This window comes from Poromitra crassiceps, assembly GCF_964638095.1.
Source record: "Poromitra crassiceps genome assembly, chromosome: 21".
NCBI lineage: Eukaryota > Metazoa > Chordata > Actinopteri > Beryciformes > Melamphaidae > Poromitra > Poromitra crassiceps.
The window spans coordinates 26,534,036-26,556,860 of NC_139638.1; the positions used below are offsets into that span (position 1 = coordinate 26,534,036).

At 44.7% G+C, this 22,825-nt stretch overlaps 1 protein-coding gene and 1 pseudogene across 3 annotated transcripts; both read right to left on the bottom strand.

The window, feature by feature from the left end:
• Positions 1 to 338: 338 nt before the first annotated feature.
• On the bottom strand, positions 339 to 3,061 carry LOC310795616 (eukaryotic translation initiation factor 2 subunit 1 pseudogene; annotated as a pseudogene). The gene has a single exon. The product of its transcript is annotated as a eukaryotic translation initiation factor 2 subunit 1 pseudogene (transcript).
• A 3-nt stretch (positions 3,062 to 3,064) lies between these two features.
• Positions 3,065 to 22,673, bottom strand: LOC310795615 (uncharacterized protein). Of its 2 annotated transcripts, XM_083657688.1 has the most exons (18): positions 22,579 to 22,673; positions 21,827 to 21,943; positions 19,369 to 20,046; positions 18,119 to 18,203; positions 17,563 to 17,854; positions 13,259 to 13,402; positions 11,784 to 13,094; positions 11,464 to 11,544; positions 10,861 to 10,973; positions 10,167 to 10,225; positions 9,964 to 10,053; positions 9,286 to 9,329; positions 8,544 to 8,704; positions 6,996 to 7,066; positions 6,364 to 6,515; positions 5,590 to 5,734; positions 4,480 to 4,626; positions 3,065 to 3,447 (listed from the first exon to the last, which is right to left on the bottom strand). In XM_083657688.1, exons 3-18 carry the CDS (start codon positions 19,840 to 19,842, stop codon positions 3,166 to 3,168), a joined length of 3,651 nt encoding a protein of 1,216 aa, XP_083513814.1. In that variant the 5' UTR covers positions 19,843 to 20,046; positions 21,827 to 21,943; positions 22,579 to 22,673; the 3' UTR covers positions 3,065 to 3,165. The 2 variants fall into 2 exon arrangements, with proteins under 2 accessions (XP_083513814.1, XP_083513813.1); XM_083657687.1 differs by lacking the exons at positions 21,827 to 21,943; positions 22,579 to 22,673 and adding an exon at positions 20,533 to 20,681.
• Positions 22,674 to 22,825: the final 152 nt, after the last annotated feature.

Below are 22,825 nucleotides of genomic sequence, written 5' to 3' on the forward strand. Positions count from 1 at the left end.
CTTCTGAATTTGGTTGCACACATGTAATGGCTGTTAGGGTTGATGATTGATGATAACACTTTCACTATTATCATATAATATTGCTATATCCACACACACATACACACACACACACACACACACACACACACACGGTGTTAAGATGAGATATTAGGTTTGTGTCGAAAATGTAATGGTTTAGTTTTAAAAAATTAGAACATGTTTACGTTTATGTTTATGTTTTTACAAAACTGATTTAGTTATGAAAATGCAGAAGTATGAAAAGTGTTACACAAGGTCCATTTTAAGTTTAAAGTTAAAGAAAGAATGATCACTTTCATTTATTTTTCTTGGAAAAATTTTAGTTTATTTCAAAACATTCTTCATTAAGATTCTTGTACAAATTCACAGCTTGGGCCGTCTTAATTCAGCACATTTTCTTTACATCCACTGATGTGACACATCTGTCCCCAGGAACAATTGTAACAGTTGGACGATTGTAACAGTTGAACGATTGTAACAGTTGAACACCCGGTATTGAATGAAGCTAGGCTCTTTTTGTGTGTGTACTAAAACAGATCTACTGTAGACCTACAGCATTTTGAAAATTAACCCTTCATTATGTAAAATACAAGTAAGCAACCAACACGGCTACCGGTAAATGCTATTTGTGGGGCGTTGGCATGGAAACGTTTGGGAACCCCTGCTATAAACTGCCCTTTACTGCAGCCGTGTTTTTCCCCACCGGCCTCTTCCCGTCCCTTCCGAGGACACAATGAGTCCTCTGCCTTGTCCTCCATCTCCTCTGCATCTCCGTCCCCGTCCACCTCTGCGTTCTCCAGCTGTCGGGCCAGCTCTGTCTCATCCGTGTCCGTCACCACCTTCGGGCTCCACCTGGATGCTGAAGACACCCCTCTTCTTCTCCTCGATCCTCTCCTTGATGGCAGCCATGGCCTGGTTGAGCATGGACAGGCCCTCTCTGTGCCCTCCAGAGTGGTGGTGGTCACCGCGTAGCGTGGGGAGGCGATCAGATTGATCTCGATAGGCGTGGCCTCTGTGGAGCGGTGGAGCCCGGTCTTCACGGCGTCGATGCCCTCATACCCAGAGCACGCCACTTCAATGTCTGCTCTGATTCTGACGGCCTGTGGACGGAGTCAACCAGCACCGCCCTCTCTTTCTCAGTCAGGTCCAACCCGCTGAGGATGGAGGCATCTGATACAGCCTGTTTGAAGACATCGTAGGCTCCATATCCTGCTCGCTTGTATTTCTCATGGAAGAGCCAGGCGGTTGAAGACCCAGACGCTTCGCTGGAACAGGTTCTCTAGCTGCTCGTCTTTACTGTAATTCAGCACCTGGGCCACGTGTCGGAGGATGCTGCACACAGTTTTAGATTGAATGCATTTATCTTCACACTTGATGGCCTCCTCTCGTGAAACTCTTCTTTTTGATAAATCGATGTTTCCCTTCTCTTTGTCTACTCGCATCATGACCGCCACACACTCGTTACTTGCGGCCTATGCGGATGAGCTTGTTGATGGAGCGGAAACGTCGACTTGACAGCTCGCTCAGTTGGATCATGCCCTCGATGTTATTGTAGTCCAACAGGATGACGTAGGCGCACATTCACCTTCACCACATCCTCCACCTCTGGGAACCGGCGCTGGTACAATCGGCAGCTGAGCCCCGGCATTGTTATGTCATATGGTTACAGAATGATGTATAAGGCTGAGGCTATAATAAGTCACTGATGACATCACTGACGACATCATCACTGACGACATCGAATTGATGACATCACTGACGATGTAATCAGTGACATCATCACTGAACTATAGCCTTGTGTGTGAGTGAATTTATGACATCACTGATGATGTCATCAGTGTGTGAGTGAATTGGGGGCAGAGAAACAGACAGACAGAGCCCTAGCTCCAATTAACATACTGATGATAGCTGTAACAGTGACATCAACATCACAGATGCTCACATCAAATAATTGTATACACTATATCATAATAAAAGAACAAAAGTGCAATTAAGAATATTTAAAATGCACCAGTTTAACAGCATGTCTGATAGCATCTTGTACCATAAGTTCACTCAGAGATGTCCTGTACTACAGCACCCTCTTGTGGTTGAAATCTAACAAGCCATATTTTTGGCCAAAAGGCCAACAACACAAGCAAATAAAAACAAACTTATACATTCCTAGTACTACAACAGAGCCAAGTTATCAAAAACAAAGCAAGACAAGTTAGGCCCAGATATCTTGAGTCACTCAACACAGAATATGAAACAGCTTCTGACTTATCCTGAGAGAGTTCGCTTTAGGGATTCCTTGAGGTTCTTTTTTGTAAAAAAGTGCAAAGGAGGAAAACGCATGAGAGCCGTCTCTAAAAAGAAAAAAGAAAAAGAAAATAAAAGTTGCCGAGGCGGATTTAAAATGTGAAGTCGATGCTTCCTCCCCTCAATAGAGTGCCGAAGTCGAGCCCACTTCCAGGTTCCCCACGGGAACTGAGGAAGTGAACTCTGTTCATTTCTCGCTTCGTCAAATCCTTATCAAAAGAGTTTTACGAAATTTTAATTTGACGAATTGTCAATGGAAAAACGAATGGGGAACTTCACTTCCTACTTTCACTTCCTCCTAGAAGAACCCATGGGGAACCTGGAAGTGGGCGTGACTTAGGCACTGTATGAATCCCATAATTACTTCAGTTGGTATTCATCTGACTGTATAAAAACTGAAGACTGCACTTCCCACAGTTTACAGCAGAAACGTGCCGACCTCTATAACTGGTCATATTATTATCAGCAGTGGTGGAAATGGCCAGGTTTGACCCTACTTACTACGCAGGATGGGGGGTCCCCGGCACGGATATTATTTCTGAACGCTTTACTTTTTGTTATTGATTTGACTCATTATTATACCATTACAGCTGCGTACTTACAAAAGTGACTTACGCTAAGTTACGCTATTCAGCTTCCAAATACATGTTCTGCTACTATTCTCTGCTCCTTTTATGCTGCCAGTGTCCCCTCTCCACTGCTCTGCAAGACATTTTCTAAGGGGAACCTGAGGAGGAATGCCTGTCCCCCTCACCCCTCCCTCCAACGTTTACTCTGGGGACTCCATTCGCAGGCGTCCCCCCCCCCCCTATTTCCACCACTGCACTATCACTCCATCACCTTTCAGACTTCTTTATTCCATCGAGGGATGATGGTCCGGCGAATAGTCCGTCTTTCGGAGATGTTGCGTCTGACTTTGATGACAGATGGAGGAGCCAGCTCGACCTCCAGAGAAGGGCTGGAGTGGGACTTGTGCAGCCCCCCTGCCTCCACTGTGAGCCTGTCCCCTGTGTGCATGGCTTTGTCAAACAGGTCCAGTTCGCCGGAGCCCAACACGGTGTCGGCGGTCTCGTTTAAACTCTTCCAGGCCTCCATCCCCCGGATGTAGACCTCATAGCGACACGTCTGTGGGGTTTGGGACAGGAGAAGCGCAACTTATGAGAGGATTCTCCCACACATCTTCTTAAAACATCAAATTCAAGACTTTTCAAAGACTTTCCGGGCCCCGATTCCCTCAAATTCAAGGAGCCGACGTGCCGTAGTTTGAGACACGGATCAAGGTTCATTACTGTTACAACACTGAGCATTTATATAATGAGGACAAGCTCACAGACAACAATAAAAAAGAGAGAGAGGGTTGAAGGTGTCAACAATTCTCAACTGTGCTGTTACACGTTTATATAATATGTATATATAATATTTATACAACAGGTAGTTCCGGCCGGGCAATTTGATTGGACAAGAGGGATCCTACCAGTGCCGATATTTCACGATAACGCACTGGCGCTTCACTGTGTGTAGATCACTCCGCTTCACAGCTGGTCTAATCAACAAAACGCTTCACAGCTGTAGAGTAGACAGTAGTAAAGTAGACAGCCTGCAGTTAATTAGGCTGATTAGGCTACATTTCCGGCAAAGCAGAAAGCTGAGGGGACTATTTTTGTTGGCGGAGGAATAAATAGAGAAATCATATATTTTCTCAGCTTTTTGTCAGTTTTAATCAGCTTTAACAAGTGTGCTTCGGCACTCGGCCTCGTGCCTACGACCGAATCACAGCAGTGACGATATTAGCCAACAACAGCACTCCCTCTCGTGTGATATTGCTTAAATATACATGTATATACTGTAATACATTCAGGCACTTTCAATGACTCATGTCTATGTCTATTTCCAAAAACTTTCAAGGCCTTGATTTTTTTTAATCTAAAAATTCACAAACTTTCAAGGATCCGTGGGAACACTGGTATGAACAACTTAGACAAGTTGGATCGCATTGAAGGACTTCTCAGTGCAATTTTTTGACACTGTGCAAAGTCATCCTGTGGGCCGGATTGGACTCCTTGGCGGGCCAGTTTGGGCCCTCGGACCGTAGGTTTGACACCCGTGCTCTAAGCCATGACACCTCTCTCTACCTCGTGCTGCAGGTACTCTCTCTACCTCATGCTGCAGGTACTCGGCTCTGACGCGGTGCTCCTCCAGCTCCTTGGCCTTGGCCCGGCGGCCCTCCGGCAGACCCTCGCGCAGGAAGGCCAGGTCCGCCTGGAAGGACTCCAGCATGCCTGCATGGGACTGCAGCTGACGCTCCTGCACGGGGGGGGGGGGGGGGGGAGACGCACACAGACACACAGAGGTCTCCATGGAGGTAGTGGTACTGATGAGAGATAGTTTGCTTGACAGTACAGACGAGACAAGTATCCTGACCAGGGTGGGAATTACACGGAGGCCATCAGGCCTTGGCCTGCGTTGCCCCTCTCTCTGGCCGTGATGCCCTGAGATCCCTAAGGCCACCTTGGCAGTGCCCTGCTAGCAGCCTGCTACTGTCAGTTGCTTTAAGCATCAGTGGTCTCAGTTTAATGTAGCCTAGCTGTCCTATGCAAAGGATGTGTCATTGGCTCATTTTAACACACATTTCAGAAAAATCACTCTTCACGATGTCAATAGAGCGATGACCTTTGTGCCCTGGCATGTGGCCTTGTGCCTAAAAAAAAAGTGTATGCAGAAGGCCAGTTGGCCACGCCCCTAAACGAAGACGAAATTCCCACCCTGATCCTGGCAAATGTGTCTTAGCTGCTAGTAAGCATCAGCACTTTAGTTTAACATTTGCTTTCAGGTTTTGCAGCAAAATGGGAAACAGGAGAGACGCGCGACGACACAAAGGCACAAGCTACATTCAAACTCATAACACTGCTACAGTATGTACCAACAAGTGAGCACAGTGCTGATCAGTTTTCATCTTTGGAACAGAAAATGTAGCAATAAAATACAGAAATGAAATAAGTCCATCGGAAGGTTTGTGGTGTACTATATGAATTGGTTTGATAAAATGCCCTGGGAATGGATGTGGTCCCAGATAGTGACTCGATGGATTGGGTCAAAACATCTAAAATATGAAAAATATTGAAAAAATACAATTCACTCGATAGTCTAAACTGGCTTATTACAAATCAAATCATCGGGTTTTTGATTAGACATCTCAATAGAGAAAAACAAAAATGTAGTTGTTGTAATTGATAAGTGCAACCAGGAGAGAAGTATAGGAGCGTGTACCAGTGTGTGTGCAGACTGCGAGGCGGGGAGGATGGGTCTGAAGAACCTCCTCTGGGAGCCCACAGCAGCCGGGAAGGGAGGCGAGGAGTGAAGAGCCGAAACCAGGTTGATACGGTCGATCCACGACCACATCTCTAGTTTGGACCTGAGGGGAGAGCAAACAAAGCTATGAAAAACTTCCATTTTGTATATATATATATATATATATATATATATATATATATATATATATATATATATATATATATATATATATACACATATATATATACACAGATCCTTTCCAAAAAATTAGAATATCATGGAAATATCATGGCATCGAGGCAGTAATGAAAGCAAAAGGATTCCCGACCAAGTATTGAGTGCAGGGCAGGCATGAACATAACTTTTCAGAAGATCGACATTTCTGTTTTGAAAATACCGGTTTTTGATTGGTTTTATGTGATATTTAATTGATTGAAATACTGTTTTGGGGGTTTTATGAGCTGGAAGCCGAAGCCAGACTTATGCAAAGTTAAACAAATAAATACTTGAAATACTTTACTTTGTGTGTAATGAATCTATAATCTATGAATGTTTCACTTTTTGAAAGGAAAACTAACTTTTCCATGATATTCAATTTTTTTGGAAAGGATCTGTATATATATATATATATATATATATATATATATATATATATATATATATATATATATACACATACAGTATATATATATTTTGTACTTGTTGGGACTCCACAGCACACACACACATTCCAGCTGAGGTGAGACTTACGAGGCCTGAAAGAGGAAGACTCTCCAGTCAGCAGTCTGCAAACGGAAGACGTGCGGTTTCTTGGTGTAGTCGGCCGCCTCCTCGGCCAGGGAGTGGTGCACGCTCACCACCTCCTCTGTGCTCTGACTCTCCTTCCTATACTCATAGTCATCCTGACAAGTCAAGTCAAGTTTATTTGTATAGCCCTAATTCACAAGCATGTCCCAGAGGGCTTCACAGAAAACATGTCTAGCTAATTCTAGCTGACACAACAGTAGCAAATTACAGTAGTCATGAGAACACATTGAACAATTGATAGAGAAATATAGAAATTATAGAAATATAGGAGAGAGCAGAGGAGAGAGCAGGAGAAGGGAGGGAGAGCGGGGGGATGTGGGGGAGGAGAGAGCAGGGAGAGTGAGGAGGTGGGGAGGGAATATGAAATGTGGGGGAGGAGAGGACAAGGAAGGAAGGAGAGGTGGACACACACACACACACACACACACACACACACACACACACACACACACACACACACAGATAAGAGATTGAAGGCATACACATTTTGAGTTGATGTAAAAGGGAGAAAGATGACGAAAAATGATGTTGAATAATGTTGAGAATACTGCAAAAAGAAAAGAAAAGCGACTGACCTTCTGTAAGTACAGCACCATTCCCCGCAGCACTCCATAGAAAGTCTTCCAGCTCCTCTTCCCCCAAGGAGCTGCCAAACGGGACATTAAGGGGATGTTTAAAGCCTAGCCCTATTTGCTACTTACTGTAGCAATGATGATGTTGATTGGTGGAGTTCCTTCTCAGCACAAGCCCTCCTGTTCCTCAAAGCGTGACCCCGTTGACCTTGCATTTGTTTTTTGCCCAACTTTCCAGAGCTGCTATGAGGAACTGCGTGGGTTGTTGTGCTGAGAAAGACCTCCACCAATCAACATCGTTAGGGCTAGCTTAAAAATGCTTAAACAAGTGAACTATCCATTCAAGCAGGTGTATGAAGGTTATAGAATACATGGAAGTCCTCCAAGACGAAGACTACCGTAATTTCTGCACTATAAGCCGCAGCAGCAAAATTGCCTGTTTGTTACATATATAAGCCGCACCGGACTATGCCGCAGGTGTTTTAATGTTTTTTTTTTTTTTTTTTTAATTGTGTTTTAATGTTTAATTACCATATGTAAGGGTTCATGCACAGAGGGGATTGTCGGGAAAGAGATGGCTGTTTGAGGAAGCTCCCATTTATTAACATTTCAACAAAACAACATAACACAACACCACCTTTGTTTTTTTTTACACTGGTGTGGTGAAAAGAGGGCAAGAGAGGAAATTAAAACAGAAGTGGATTTATAGTTAGAAAGAGTGCTAAAGAAGAGAGATTTTTTTTTTTTTTTTTTTTCCTGAAAAAATCCATAGATAAGCCGCACCGTTATATAAGCCGCAGGGCCAAAAAACGGGGAAAAAGCCGCGGCTTATAGTCCGAAATTTACGGTACTTGCTCCTGATACAACCAAATATCATGACTATTCAAGTAATATTAGGATTAAAACCCACTGTCGTATTCAAGGGGAGCTGAAGCTGCCTCTTCCATTGACAATCTATTGAGAAACTACCTCAACCATTTATACAAATTGGAACGTTTACAGTTTTCAATCCATCATTATTATCTGATTAACTGATAGGAGCAGGATAGCGGCTACAATAATCCAGTGTGTACTGCTTATGACAGTGGATATTAAAGGTTTATGAAATATCTTCTGTAAGAAAATTAAGTTACCTAATTATTATTAATAATGTTGTCCATGCTACAAACTCAATATTTGCCTCCAGAACCCCCTTGTATTTTTTATATCCCTATTATTAAAATTGATATCTTGCATTATAGGAAATACAACAAAAGTAGACATCAGACATCAGGAAAACCCAATACACCAATATTTCTAGATGTCTCACCAGTTATGCTGCCTGTCTGCTGTCCCACCCACATCCCACCACCCCAAACACACTTTTGATCAAAACAAAAGCAGACAGGTCATGGCTCTGTTGGCTACTTTGATTGATTGATTTAATATAATATGATTATGCTCTGATGATGATTTAATATAATATGATTATGCTCTGATGATGATTTAATATAATATGATTATGCTCTGATGATCTATGAAGACAACAAACACCTCATGTGTCTCACTCACTGCGTTTGCCGTCGATGTCAGCATGGACCTTGCGCTGGAGGAAGCCCTGCTTGACGACGATGGCCTTGCGGTCGTGGGGAACGTCCTGGAAGGGGTTGCTCTTGGAGCGCAGGCCGTTTTTTTTACCGTTTTCCTCCGGCGCAAACAGCTCCTTCTCGTCACTGCAAATATGCAAAGGCAGATTACAGAGGACGGTGTATGTGAGAGATCAAGAGATATTCTTTGAGGAAGGCATTTCAAGTGACTACACTAACTACCCCAACAGGAAAAGAGTGAGTTTACTGGCAGGTAGGCCATGTTTACATTACAGGCAAATCCGATTTGCTGCTAAAGTCATTGATCATCATTATCTTGATTGGTTTCCCAAATCTGATTTGGGAGTGTGTCCGCACTGCCACAAATCTGATTTGGGAGTGTGTCCGCACTGCCACAAATCTGATTTGGGAGTGTGTCCGCACTGCCACAAATCTGATTTGGGCAAGTGTTCAAGTCGGATCTGTGTGTCCAGATACAATGAGCCAATGAGCCAACATACAATGTTTCTGGCAGTGTTCGCATGTCTGCTCTCTGCTCTTCAAGTCCCCGCCCCCTGCAAAACACACTCTCAAATCTGATTTGGGTGATCAGCGCGTCCACACTGAAGTCACATCAGTCAAAAGCAGATTGGAAACTACCTCCATATGTGATTTGGGACAAGTGACACAAATCAGACTTGGAAGTTCACAAATCGGATTCCACTTACACAGCCCACTCCAGCGGCTCAGACTTAATGGAGGTGTAGAAACTCTGAAAGGCAGACAAAGAGGAAAAGGTTAAACTATTTAGTATTTACACCAATATAGGTCCAACTTTGCTCAAATTACCAAAGCCCCCCCCCCCCCTCCCCATATACCGTAATCAGTGTTGGGCAAGTTAATTTCAAAATGTAATATACATATTACTAGTTACTTTCATTTGGAAGTAATGTTACTTTACAATATTACTGTCTGTGTAGAGTAACTCATTACTTATTACACTATTTTTGCATTACTTTCACCAAAATCGCCGCGCTGGAACCATCCCGAAAAATAATGTCAACCGCCTTGAAGTCAGTGTAAAGTTTAAACAATACAAAATTCTAAATGTTATCCTTTTCCTTTGTTATTGTCATCTATAGTGGTTATTTGTATAAAAACGCACAGTTTGATTAGGAAATTATTGTATCTTTATTTAAATATGTGCTTTGATAAAAAAAAAAAAACTCAATTTGTAACTTGTGTTACTTGACAAAGTAACTGGCATAATATTACTGAAATCCTATAAGTAATAAGTTATATTACTGAGTTACTGCTAAAAGTAATATATTAGATGTAAAATGTTACTTTTGTAATGAGTTACTACCCCCAACACTGCATGTAATGATAATCAATAGAAACATTACTTTCAAGAGATCCTTGCCGAAGTTCTCTCCTTCATTCATCCCATCCAGGTTGGACACAAAGTTGGTGGTGGACATGGCTTTTCCCACATTCTGCAAAGCAACACAGTATATTTGATTGACATAATTGTCACAAGGAGCTCACCTCCAGTAACATCACAGTGCTTACTTCAAATCTCCAGTGCTAAATGTGCAGCGCCCCCTACCTGTCCATGAAGGTCCGTGTTGAGAAGCATGACAGCGCATGTAAGAGTCAGCACTGCCCCTGAGGATGTATAGACACAAAGTGGCAAAATGACACACGTGCAGCAGAAGTCACCTCACCGCTACACATCTCTAAACAGGAGTCAGTACCAAGTTCAGTTCATGTTTTGGGGGGCTATTTTGTCTCCTATGGTAACGTTTGGGGTTAGGTTGACTATTTCTTCTGCTTTCCCTTATACATTTCCTACACTGACTAAATTAAGTACATTTTTATTGGAAATATATATTTTTGTCTTTCTTTCTTGGGAATGTATATTTATTGCGGTCATTTTTTTGTGTATTTCTGATAATTGGAGCATAATGCACTCTGTAGTCTGTACAAGTATTTCTAAATAGTTGAATCAAGTATGGTCTTGTATTAATTGTTTGTATTGGGTTAAGTGACTTCACCTGACCTGTTTTTTCTCTGCCAATTGGTGATGAGATTTGACCTATACAGTATATGAGTGCACCCCCTACTTCCTGCTTGGTTCTGATGAAGATCGTAAGATAAAAGCGTAAATTAATATTACAAACAAACTGCCTGGGAGCATAGTCTAATGCAGTGTGCAGCGGACTCTATTTTCTTTTTCAGTATCGAGTTTAACGCTTGATGCAACCGAGGCTCACCTGGAAGGAGTCAGGGACAATGCTCACCTGTGGAGGGGAAGGAGTCAGGGTTGCACTGATGGAAGCGGCAGGAGAACTGCTGCAGCACCCGCTCTCTCTCCTGCGTCTCTCCTATCAGCACCACCACCTTCAGGAAAGACCTGAATTCAGGCAAAATCAGAAGGAAACGAGAAGGTGAACCTGAAGTTTCATCGCACAGAGATGACAGTGCACACACAATCAAACGGTCTCTCCATAGACACTGCATGAAATAGGCCACGCCCATCACGGGGGAAAGCTCTCCGTTCACTTCCACACACCAGTGTCATTTTCCTTCAATTAAACATAGCTAAAAGCTGTTGTGTGGTGGGGCTGCGCAGACAACAAATGTAAAAAATCGCCAATTCAAGTTTTGTTGTACTCCCGAGCAAAACAAGGAAGCCATTGAGAATTGGCAAGAAGAAAAATGTGGATCTTGCTGTCAAGGAAGTAAGTTGGAGTGTTCATCTTCCGTATATATGATCTTTGTGTGCAACACACGACATAGGAGAACGCCAGGATTGGGGGGGGTTTGTTTCCCCCCGTTTTGGGGCGTGGTTTCTGAACGATGACGCGCTCCACAGTGTCTCTATAAGCGTCCATAATCCTCACCTCACAGCCTGATCCAGAGTCTGTCCAGTGAAGTCAAAGAACTTGAGGTATTCCTCTCCAACTGCACGACTGAAGTCATTGCTGTATAGATTATTAAAAAGAAAAAAAACATTCTTTATCAATATGATCATAAATATCTTTCTCGGTAATTACATCTAAGAGTTTATGAAACTGTACACTGAATTGTATGGTATGCTGTACTTTTTTTGTTTTGCTTAACATTGACACAGTTACACACAGTTGCCAGTTCGATCAGTAGACTAGTTTGGGGGCTTTGCTGAAGATCAAAACAAGATTATGTAAAGCCCGTCCTTCCTTACTCTTTGTCTATGTGCTTGACCACATCTATGGGTTGGATCCCGTCCAACTTGTGGAGCCTTTCGGCCAAGCGGCGGGCCATCCCTCTGTCCACGCCGCCGCCGTTCATATGGGTCTCCGTTGTCTCGGCGGGCGCGTCGCCGTTGACCAGCACAGTCGGTAAAGACCCGCCCCCTGCCCGCTCTACCTGCTCGCTCTCCGGTGAGCTGTCGTCGAGCTGCACCTGCTTCTCCACCACCTGAGTTCCCCCTGCCTCTGCTGTGGGCTGCTGCTGCTTCTCCACCTGAGTTCCCCCTGCCTCTGCTGTGGGCTGCTGCTGCTCCTCCACCTGAGCTCCCCCTGCCTCTGCTGTGGGCTGCTGCTGCTTCTCCACCTGAGTTCCCCCTGCCTCTGCTGTGGGCTGCTGCTGCTTCTCCACCTGAGCTCCCCCTGCCTCTGCTGTGGGCTGCTGCTGCTTCTCCACCTGAGTTCCCCCTGCCTCTGCTGTGGGCTGCTGCTGCTTCTCCACCTGAGTTCCCCCTGCCTCTGCTGTGGGCTGCTGCTGCTTCTCCACCTGAGCTCCCCCTGCCTCTGCTGTGGGCTGCTGCTGCTCCTCCACCTGAGCTCCCCCTGCCTCTGCTGTGGGCTGCTGCTGCGGGGGGGCGTCGCTCCCGGGAGACGGCGGCTCCATTGTTTCTGACTGATCTGTCCGAGAGCAGCAGCACTCTGCTGATGATGATGGTGTCGCAGACAGACGGCTCATTTGCGATGAATGTTCATTCTGCTCTGCTGGCTCCATCTGCTGGGGCTGCTCTGCCACTCCACTTTGTTCTGCCTCGACACATCCTATTTGCGCTGCCTGTTCTGGCTGTGTTCGGTCCAGATGCTGCCGTGGCTGTCCTGACTGCTCGGGATCCTCAGAGTGTTCCGCCTCTTCCCGGAGTGAATGCTGGGACTGCTCTGATTCGTCCACTGTCTCGTCTAGCTGCTTTGACTCGGGCGGTCGCGTCGAGGGTTGTTTTGTCTGCTCTGGTTTGTTTGCACAGTTTTCAGACCCGTCTGCATTTTCTTCTTCCCGGATCAGAGGCTCCGTGTTGTTCTGCGCCTGCTCAGGACGGACCTCTGGCTGTTCAGGCGGTGCCGTCTCATCGGGATCTTCACATACCGTCGGCTCTTCAGTCGGACTTGTTGACTCTGGGTCTGTGGGGAGCCCTTCGAGTAACGCTGAGTGGCAACTTTCCCGCAACTGCTCGGACTGCTGTGAATCAGTCAGCTGGTCTGGCTCTACCGTTGGTCCAGCGGGGTCGCTTTGTAGCGGATCGCCAGCAAGATCCCTAAAAAGTATGAAAAGAAAATATATTCAATAAATAAATATGCAGCAATGTAGTTCATATGACAAAATACACATTAATAACATGGCATAATTACTATTAATTACTGCTGACTTCCTTCTAGCTGTAAGATCTCAAGTGACATCAGTGACATCCATAATACTCACATATCACTTGGATAACTGATTTCAATGGTTTTCGCCTCTACACACTCTTCATCGCAGGACACATCAGTCCCAGTCGGCTCCTCGTCTTCCTCACCCCCTTCCTCGTCCTCCTCGTCCATCTCTACAGCATTCGCCGGTGGAGAGCTGGGTACATTAAGCAGGTGTGTGATGGTTAGAGAATGGCAGTGACATCAAAGTCCTCCATAAAGGCCTACTTAGTCCTGATACAACCAAAAATCATTCATTGCCGAATGCGCAACTCACAATTGCTCAACTGCGCACGCTCACAACCGGTGATGTCACTCGAGCAACTGTGATGTTATTAGTGATGTCATAAGTGATGTCACTCGAGCGGTTGTGATGTCATTTAGTGATGGGCAGTTGCGATGTCATCAGTGATGTCACTCGAGCAGTTGTGATGTCATTAGTGATGCCATAAATCCTTCCCAGGCTGAGGTTAAAAAAGTAGGACCGACTGCCTTGGAAGAAGAGAGTCGGTGGAGGGAGGAGGTCTCCAGGGGCACGGGAGAGGGGGAGAGGAGGATTGGGTTTTTTAGAATGTAAATCCAGAAGGAGGCACTAATGCAACATAAAGGATGTCATAAAACACCACGGAAGATGTGTGTGTGTGTGTGTGTGTGTGTGTGTGTGTGTGTGTGTGTGTGTGTGTGTGTGTGTGTGCGCGCGTGCGTGCGAGTAGAATTGTGTTGGGCCACAGCTATGCTATTTTACATGCGATCGGGTTGAAACTTTCAGGAAGAGTAGAGCACCCCCTGCAGGTGACCTAAGGGAGCCGGATTTTTTAAATTAGATAATTAGGGCCGATTGATTGCCCTAATTACCTAATGATTGCCCTAATTACCTAATGATGATGTGATGATGTGATCATCATCTGGTGACATTATCACTAGGGCTGTGGCGATTCACTTATCTCCCGATTCGATACTATCACGATTCTTGGGTGCCGATTCGATTTATATTGCGATTCTTAACACTTTCAGTGCCACGGCCCTTGGGCAAAAGGTTGCTTGCTGTGCCACATAGGCCGCAATGCATTTTAAAACAGTCATATAATTTCTTTAATAATTACTATGTAAACACTGAACACGCACAAATAACGATGAGACTCTCTTCTATCACCTGCAAAAAAAAGTTTATTGATCCCATTTTCCGTTCTTTAGTTATGAGCCGGAGAAGATAGCTTGATCGAACGAAAAACAGAGCTTTTTTTCTACGAGCTGAGATAATGAGCCTTTTGTGAAATTAAACATTTCAAGCACATCACTGACTCTGAAGCTAATTTTCTGATGTAGTCACACCTCAAAAATAATTTCCTTCAATAAAACAGTGAAGGCAAGGGAATTTTGTTTGGAAGAATAATATTTTTAGCTGAAACCAGCAGCGCTGGCGCCTGCATGCGCTGCTGGTTGCAGCTTCTTGCTGATCTTTTGCTGCTGGTGGGCATCGGATATTCTGGCTTGCGTTTGCCAACCCTGTCCTGCTGTCTGGGTCTGTGTTGTGTACTTGGCTCTGCGTGCCCACCTCCCCCCCTCCTCCTCCCCCCCCCCCCCCCCCCCCCCCCCCCCCGTTGTGGGAGGAGTATCTCTCTGCTCTGCTGTTTTCTCGTTTTCTCTGCCTGTGCTCAGCACTGAAAAAGTCAGCTAGATCCTGCTTTTTTACAGCCGCGTGTACCAGCTCCCATGCTTCGAGTTGAGAATAATAACAAATCCACGGCTGATCATGTGTTGCAGCGGACACGGAGGCTGTTGCAGCGGACATCGAGGTGCTCAATTGTGATAGCAGATTGGCTGCTGCAGGGGCACAGCTAAACGTTGCTTCAATGAAGCCGCTGCATACGGACGGATGCGATGCGATTTCCTTCCCCCCAATGACTTCTTCTGTGTGTTTCACTCCACGTTCTCTCATCTGGAGAGCGCTGTCGCCACCTAAGGGTTCTGTAAAATAGGTTAGACACATTCAATACCTCTGAATATTGTAAGAGGCGATGTAAGAGGCATAGATCGACACCCCCCCGTCAAAAAAAAAAAATCGAGTTATGACGCCATTTGGCGTCGCTGGCACTGTACGGTAAATTTCTAATGACGCCATATGGCGTCGCTGGCACTGAATGTGTTAAGTATTGCGATTCTACGATTATTGCGATTCGATATTACGATTTATTGCGATTTTTGTTTATTTTTTTCTTTTCGTTTTTCAGTTTGTTTGCTTTTTTACACTAGATTAGAACATGGGAAAAGTTGAATCATACACTAGAGACTGTATATTATATATCATGAGTAGGGCTGGGCGATATAGTTAAAAACAGGGGCGGACTGGGATCATAATTCAGGCCGGGCATTAGATACCAAGCAGGCCAGGCCGATATGGGCCGACGCGCGTGAAATTTGGGCCGTTTGAAGCCCAATTTGGGCCGTTTGAAGCCAGATTTGGGCCGTTTGAAGTCCAATTTTACAATGAGATGCACCCACTTTAACCCTGAAGTGTAATTATTACTTCAGACTAACTAATAAAGTAATAAAACCACTAGTAAACCAGTAGGCGGCGCCTGGCCTGCTGTTCAGTGAGTGGCCTGACTGCAAGCACAAAAAAAAAAAAAAAAAAAATTGCGATTATCGATTCTGGAATAAAAGATCGATCCAAAAAATCGTGACATTAAAAATCGCGATACTTAGGTGAATCGATTTTTTCCCCCACCCCTAATTATCACTGATGACATCATCATTGAAGTGCTCGAGTGACATCACCACCAATTCTATACATAAGTGATGTCATCAGTGATTTATTTGAGTGTGTCCCAGAGGAATTAATGGAGACCACTGTGTTCCAGACCAGGGGGGGGTCTAACTCCCAACGGGTCCAGTAGAAATATAAAAAGTGTGTGGAGTTATTATGAGAGTGAATATTATAAACCTACACTTTACAGAAGAATGGATGCTAATATTCAATATGGAAAGACTGTTCTGACTGCTGTGATGAGTCAGCTGGCTTTACTGTTGTGACTCGCCAACTACCTGCCTAAAAAGTCCCTATGACAAAATACACGTGAATAAGTAAGGGTTAATGCACGACGAGGTGTCCATTATCACTTTTTAAGGGACGATGCGAGAAGCGTGAACCGGTTGGACCGGTTGCTTCTGCGAAGTCCCTTAAAAAGTGATAATGGACACCTCGAAGTGCATTAACCCGCTTATACCATGGTCACTTGCCAACAAAACAAGACCATTCATTTATATTTTCATGCGTTTTGCAATCAAAATTGAGTTTTTATAACCTTGGAGATTATTTAAGAACCGCAGAGAAAATAGTCCCCTCGCTCAGACCGCAACATGGGACATGATGCTCACACGTGTTCAGAGGGCAGCTTTGTTACAGTCGGGGCGCAGCTCGCCCCCCACTCAGCTTGCAGAGGCACACGCGTCACTTAATAACACTGTTGAAACTATGGCGCATTGATATGAAAGGTGAACAGACCATTTGGCTGAACGACTTTACCAACTGTACATTATCACTTTTTAATGGACACTCTGCGGCCAATCAGAATGGAGTATTCACCCAGACCATGGTATAACATGGCATAATTAACATGATGATCATTTATAGTTGCTGCAGTGACTTGTGAAATGTTCCCCATTTCACAAGTCTTTTAGGTCTCACTTGCAAAAGCGGTTTCAACTTCAATGTGACTTCCTGGTTAAATAAAGGTTAGATAACTCCCATAATACTCACATAACACTGACAACTGATTTCAATTGTGGTTTTTGCTTCTTTGCGCCAAGGTTATTATAGTTAACGAAAACTACGAAAAAATGAAATAAACTGAAATAAAAACAAAAACTATACGCTTTACAAAAAAACAATAACTAACTGAAACGGTATTGTGCGTTTACAAAACTAACTCAAATAAAATAAAATTGAAGAGAAAATGTTTTAGTCTTTGTCAGTTTACAGTATTTCATACATAATAAGCCTAGTATTTTGAGTGGGGATTAAATCTATTTTCCTAGATCTACAGTATCATCTTTTATGACCCTTTTGAATCTCACCCCTGACAAACACCCCATATTACAAAAAAAAAGAGGAACGGGGCAAAAACGACTAAAACTAACACTGAAACTAATAAAAACTAAACTAAAACTAAGCATTTTCAAAAACGAAAAACGAAACGAAACGATCAAACCCACCTTGAAAACGAATGAAAACTAAACTGAAATTGAAAACAAAAAGTCAAAACGAATCAAAATAAAAACGAACGAAAAATAAAGAATCCAAAAATCTATTATAACCTTGCTTTGCGCTCGTCATCACAGGACACATCTGTCCCAGTGGGCTCCACATCTGCCTCGCCTCCTGCCTCATCATCCTCCTCCTGCATCTCGACACCATTGGTTGACGCCAGAGAGCTAGGCTCGTTCTGGCTCGTCTGTCCAGTCAGCAGAACAACGCCTTGCTTCTCCTGTTCCTCTTCCAGTCTCAAGTCGACAGCGCTCATCTCCTCGGGACAACAGAGCGACTCCACCGCGGCTTCAACGCCGTCTTCCTCCTTCTCTTCTTCTGAATCTCCCCTCGGTGGCATTTCTGGAAGAGGAGTTTGGAAACGAGTGACCATCACAGTCTTGAACTTTAACTCTCTCAAATTGAGGAAGTGAGAGTCAATAAGATGTTGCTGTTGTTGTTGGCACTAAGCAACCATCAGGAGACATCTTGCGGTAGTCCACTAGAGTTCAACCGCCGACAGAAAGTGGGTGAATGAATGTGCAGAAATAAACTGAGCTGCAGTGGGCGGCTGACGGACAAACACAACTGTGTGTTCATGTGTGGTTTCCGTGTTGTCACACTCACCGTTACTGCCTCCTGATGTCACCGGTGCTGCTGGCTCATCCTCTTCCTGTGCTGCCTGTTCTTCTAAACCTGCGCCGTCACATGGCTGGAGATTGCAACACACAAGGCCACCAGTCAGGAACATCACGTTGCGTGTCGCAAACGTGCGATTGCCAGTGGGGTTCCTCAGTTCCTCTTATAAAAGTCTCATCCGTCCAGGACTACGTCTGCTGCGTCCCTCCCCACCTCCGCGATCAATTATTATGTCTGCTACCGTACGTCCCACCTCTGCAATCTACTACACAGACCTAAACACTTGCAGCTATAGGGATCAACATAGGCCAAATTCAAGGCTATATACTCAGGGGGGAGAAAGGGTTAATAACACCGGATCTCATTCACTCGCAGTCACATCCTGGCTAATGACGACAGCGTTGAGAACGAATCGATTAGATGTCAACTATTAAATGAATCCCCAACTATTTTGATAATCGATTAATTGGTTTGAGTCATTTTTAAGGGGGGGGGGGGGGGGGAGTCAAAATGTTGACATTTTCTGGTTTCTTTACTCCTCGATGACTGAATGTCTTTGGGTTGTGGACGAAACAAGACATTTGACGATGTCATCTTGGGCTTAGCGAAACACTGGTTGACATTTTTTTCCACCATTTTCTCACATTTTATAGACCAATGGTTTTCAAAGTCTGAGACCGTGGGCCTCCCCCCAGACAAAGTTTGCAAAAAGGAGCCCCCCCTCGCTCAATTCCTACGATGTTAATGTTATTTGATCCCATATAGACACTCAACAATTGAGACAAGATAGCTTGAAATTGGTGTTTGGCATAGTTCAGACTACACCCAATACGTAAAAAGCTCTGTCTGAAGGCATTCGTTTCTGACTCTGGGAAAAACAGTCAAATTCCCCAAAACTACTTGTATATCTGAACTATCTCTTTGACCAAATCACACACATTTTTAGGCTATTCTATGAGATCTCCTTTTGATAACTAATTTAATAACTAGTGTTAGGCCTAATATTTTTTCACTTCCATTCACGGAGCCTCCCCTGAAATGGCTTGGAGCCCGCCTGGGGAGCCTCGGCCTCCCACTTTGAAAACCTCCGTTATAAACCAAACAACCAATCGATTCATCGAGGAAAATGATCGACAGATGAATCGAATAAACAATCAACAAACAATGAAAATAATCAATTCGTTTGGAGCGCTATTGAGAAAACCATGCCTTGCTACTGTGTCTCTTCACATACATACCTCCGAGACGTTTCCCCTCCACTCTACATTCTGGATCGCAGGCGTCTGTGAATCAAGACCGTCTTGCTTCTCCTTGTCCTCCTGTATGAAAAGCTCAGTGTCTATGTGACCGCCGTCTAGATTAGCCCCTCCCCCAGAGTCCAGCTCATTGGCCGAGCCGCTGTCAGTCACGGGCGAAGGCGTCTCGTGGGCGGGAGAAAGGGACAGGGGCGGGGCAGCAGTGCAGGTCACCGGCCATCCTATTTGGTTTTCTGCCTCCTCCGCAATCTGTAGTCCTTTCCGGGACTGAATCTGTAGTCCTTTTTGGGGAGGACTGAGCTGTCCTGTCCTGTGTGTCTCGTCGCTCCCCTCCCGCACAGTGTCCTCCTGCTGTCCATTGAGATGCTGGTGGTCCGCAGAGGACCACGAGACGCGCTGCGGCTGCTGATAGGCTGGATCTCTAATATCTGGTAGAGAGAAGCTTTCCTCCTCCATTGGCTTCTCCTTCAGTCCGTCCTGTGGATGCTCGGGGGGGGGATCTGGCTGGAAGGCGCTGTAACCGTTAATGTTGCGCAACTATGACGTTTCCTCTACTGTACGAGCGTCGACCATCTCGCGATGAGGTCACACAAACGCTGTCATGGCGCAGTCCTGAAGAGTGTCACGACCCGCGGCGCTCCCCGACGTTTAGACGAAGGTCTGTGAGGGGAGGAAACATCCATTGAATCAAATAATAATAATAACAGTGCTATTTTAAATAGTAACACAATTAGTTCACTGTGACTCCACCCGAAAGCAATCAGATAAATTGTCCTCTCCACCTCCAGGGTCTGACACATGTGTTTGCAAAGAATTAACGCTGAGTAAAACTAAACAAACGATTGTTTTGCTGAACTGGTTCTTCGTGAACAGCTTCCAAAGTGACATCAATGCCTGATATAATAAGAAACATATTTGAAGAACCTAATCAAATTAGCATGATACACAAAACTATATAAAACTATATAATATCGAACACCTATATTTGGTAGAAGAGTAAAAATGTTGATTCAGATTTGGACTAGCAACGCAACGGCAATGTAGTTATGATCCGTGACAAATGTAAAATCTACTGAGGAGAGCGCCACACAGTCACATAACACATACATATACAAGCTAAAACTGAAATAAATACACAGTCTTTACCTTCCTGACTCCTGGCAAAACAGATTGGCTACGCACACTCACCGCTCGTATATCAACATAATCCAACTAAGATTCTTTGGGAGGTATACCTGTCTATTTTTTATTTCTTATTTTATTTGAGCTCCGACTCACTTGTCAAACGTTTTGGCGTGGCATGGCTGCGGATGTGAAGTGAAATGACTTTAACCAAAATGTGTTTCAAAAGCACATCTGTACTTCCTGACCACAGACACAGAAAAAGCACCCGCCGGGCGAGCGAGCATGAGAGAGAGAGAGAGAGAGAGAGAGAGAGAGAGAGAGAGGAGGTGTGTGGTAAAGATTATTTTAGAGAGGCGGAGGGTGGGGTTCGGGGGTGTTTTCGGTGAGCAGTTTAACTGTCTGTGGTATGCTTATCAATGTCATACTGTACTGAAAGCTATTACGGGGGAATGGATTGAAAATGATTTCAATTACATTATTTAATGACATTTAGCGATACAGAGGTCAACGACACAACATCAACCAAAACTCGCCCTCCTCTATCCATCTCTCTCTCTCTCTCTCTCCCTCCCCCCCTCTTGTTCTCTCTCTTCTATCGCTTTCTTCTAATTCCTTCTTCTGCTCACGTCATGTGACCAACATCCGGGACAGGTTTTGACCACACTTCCTGTGTGGGTGCTGCTCACTTCTCACTTCCTGTCAGGGTGCAGCGAGAGCTTACAGTACACGTCGAGCCAAACGAAGATCCTCACAGATCAACAAAGGGCATCATCGCCTGCACAATCGTGCTGCAAACTGGTCCTACTGCCGAGCCGCCGCGGGTTACAAAGTGGAGTGATTGCGATTTAGAACTAAATCGGAAAAAAAATAGTGACGTCTAAATGTAATGTTTACGAATGACAAATTGGGAATGACAAAAGAACTTTCTGTTTCTGTGAGGAACTGGATGTAATTGTATCCATTCCAAGTTCCTATTTACAGTATCATGTTGACAGTAAGTAAGGAACTGGGTGTAATTTTGTCCATTCCAAAGTTTATATTTTCAGTTTCATATTGACACTATATTGATAGGAACCTCTCAAGGCTCTTTGAAATCGAGGAATTCACGGTTTGACATAATAACACCGACGATCTTCTCTATCTGATGTGATCGTTGACAGTGTTGTTAATGATAAAAACGTCATTAAAGATGTTCAGATATGACTGCAGAAATTTGTATAGCTTTTAAAACTGCACTTTTTCAACATCATCAAAGAGACAATAAGAATAGATTAAATCTGCTGATGGGTGTGAGATCATTATAATACCTACAAACCTTGTCAAAATATGCTGTGGACCGCCCTCTCAGTGGAGAATGGCTTTAGAAGTCACATGTGGGGGGGGGGGGGGGGGGGTATGGGGACATCACACAGACAGCAAGCACATCACAGGCCTGGAGAGATGGGGTGACAAAATATTAAGACATATCCCTCAGAGGCAGCAGCATGACACAAAACACACGCTAAATCACCAGAGATCACAACAACAGAGAGGAACAGCCTGACAATGCGACACGGATGAATAACTTATCAGTGTATTCAATTTGCCTGAAAAGAGGAGACACTGAAAACACTGCCTAGTATCATTACCATGGGTAGAGAGAACTAGCTAAACATGACTACGATTGAATCTCAAACAACAGTGTGATATTCATAGGGGGTCAATCTTTAGACTTTGAAGCTACACTTACCCCCCTCTAGGGCTCTTGAAGGCAGCATCATATGATCAGTCGGCTTGTGAGGCTTTAGGTCAACGCTTGTGGGAGGGAAAGGCACACCACTCTGCTATGCTAGGGTTGTGGCGCTGTTATAGCACCTCACGGAGATGTTGACACACTCACACTCACACACACACACACACACACACACACACACACACTGGCACCCCTTCAGCTGATTGTCACTGTGGCCGCTGCACACACACACTCACAATAAACATGTCTCACAGCCACACACACTCTTGTCGTCACTCAGCCCTTTTAGCCTTGTGGTGGTGTCACACGAGATGCATGCGAGTCACACAAGTCACCTAGTCGGGACCCGGGCCGGCGCTCCTCCTTTCGTGCCCGCTGTCCATTTTGGATAGATCCCCGATCAGACTCCCTCTGCTCTGCTCCCCCGTCTAAACGGATATTATGCCTGGAGACGCCAGGGGAAACCGGAGACGAGGGATAGGAAGGAGAAAGCTGCAAGTGGCAACAAAGAGGAAGAAGAAAAGGCACATTGTGATTGGCAGATGACTCCCCGAGCTCAGACAGAGAGACACCTGAGAGGCC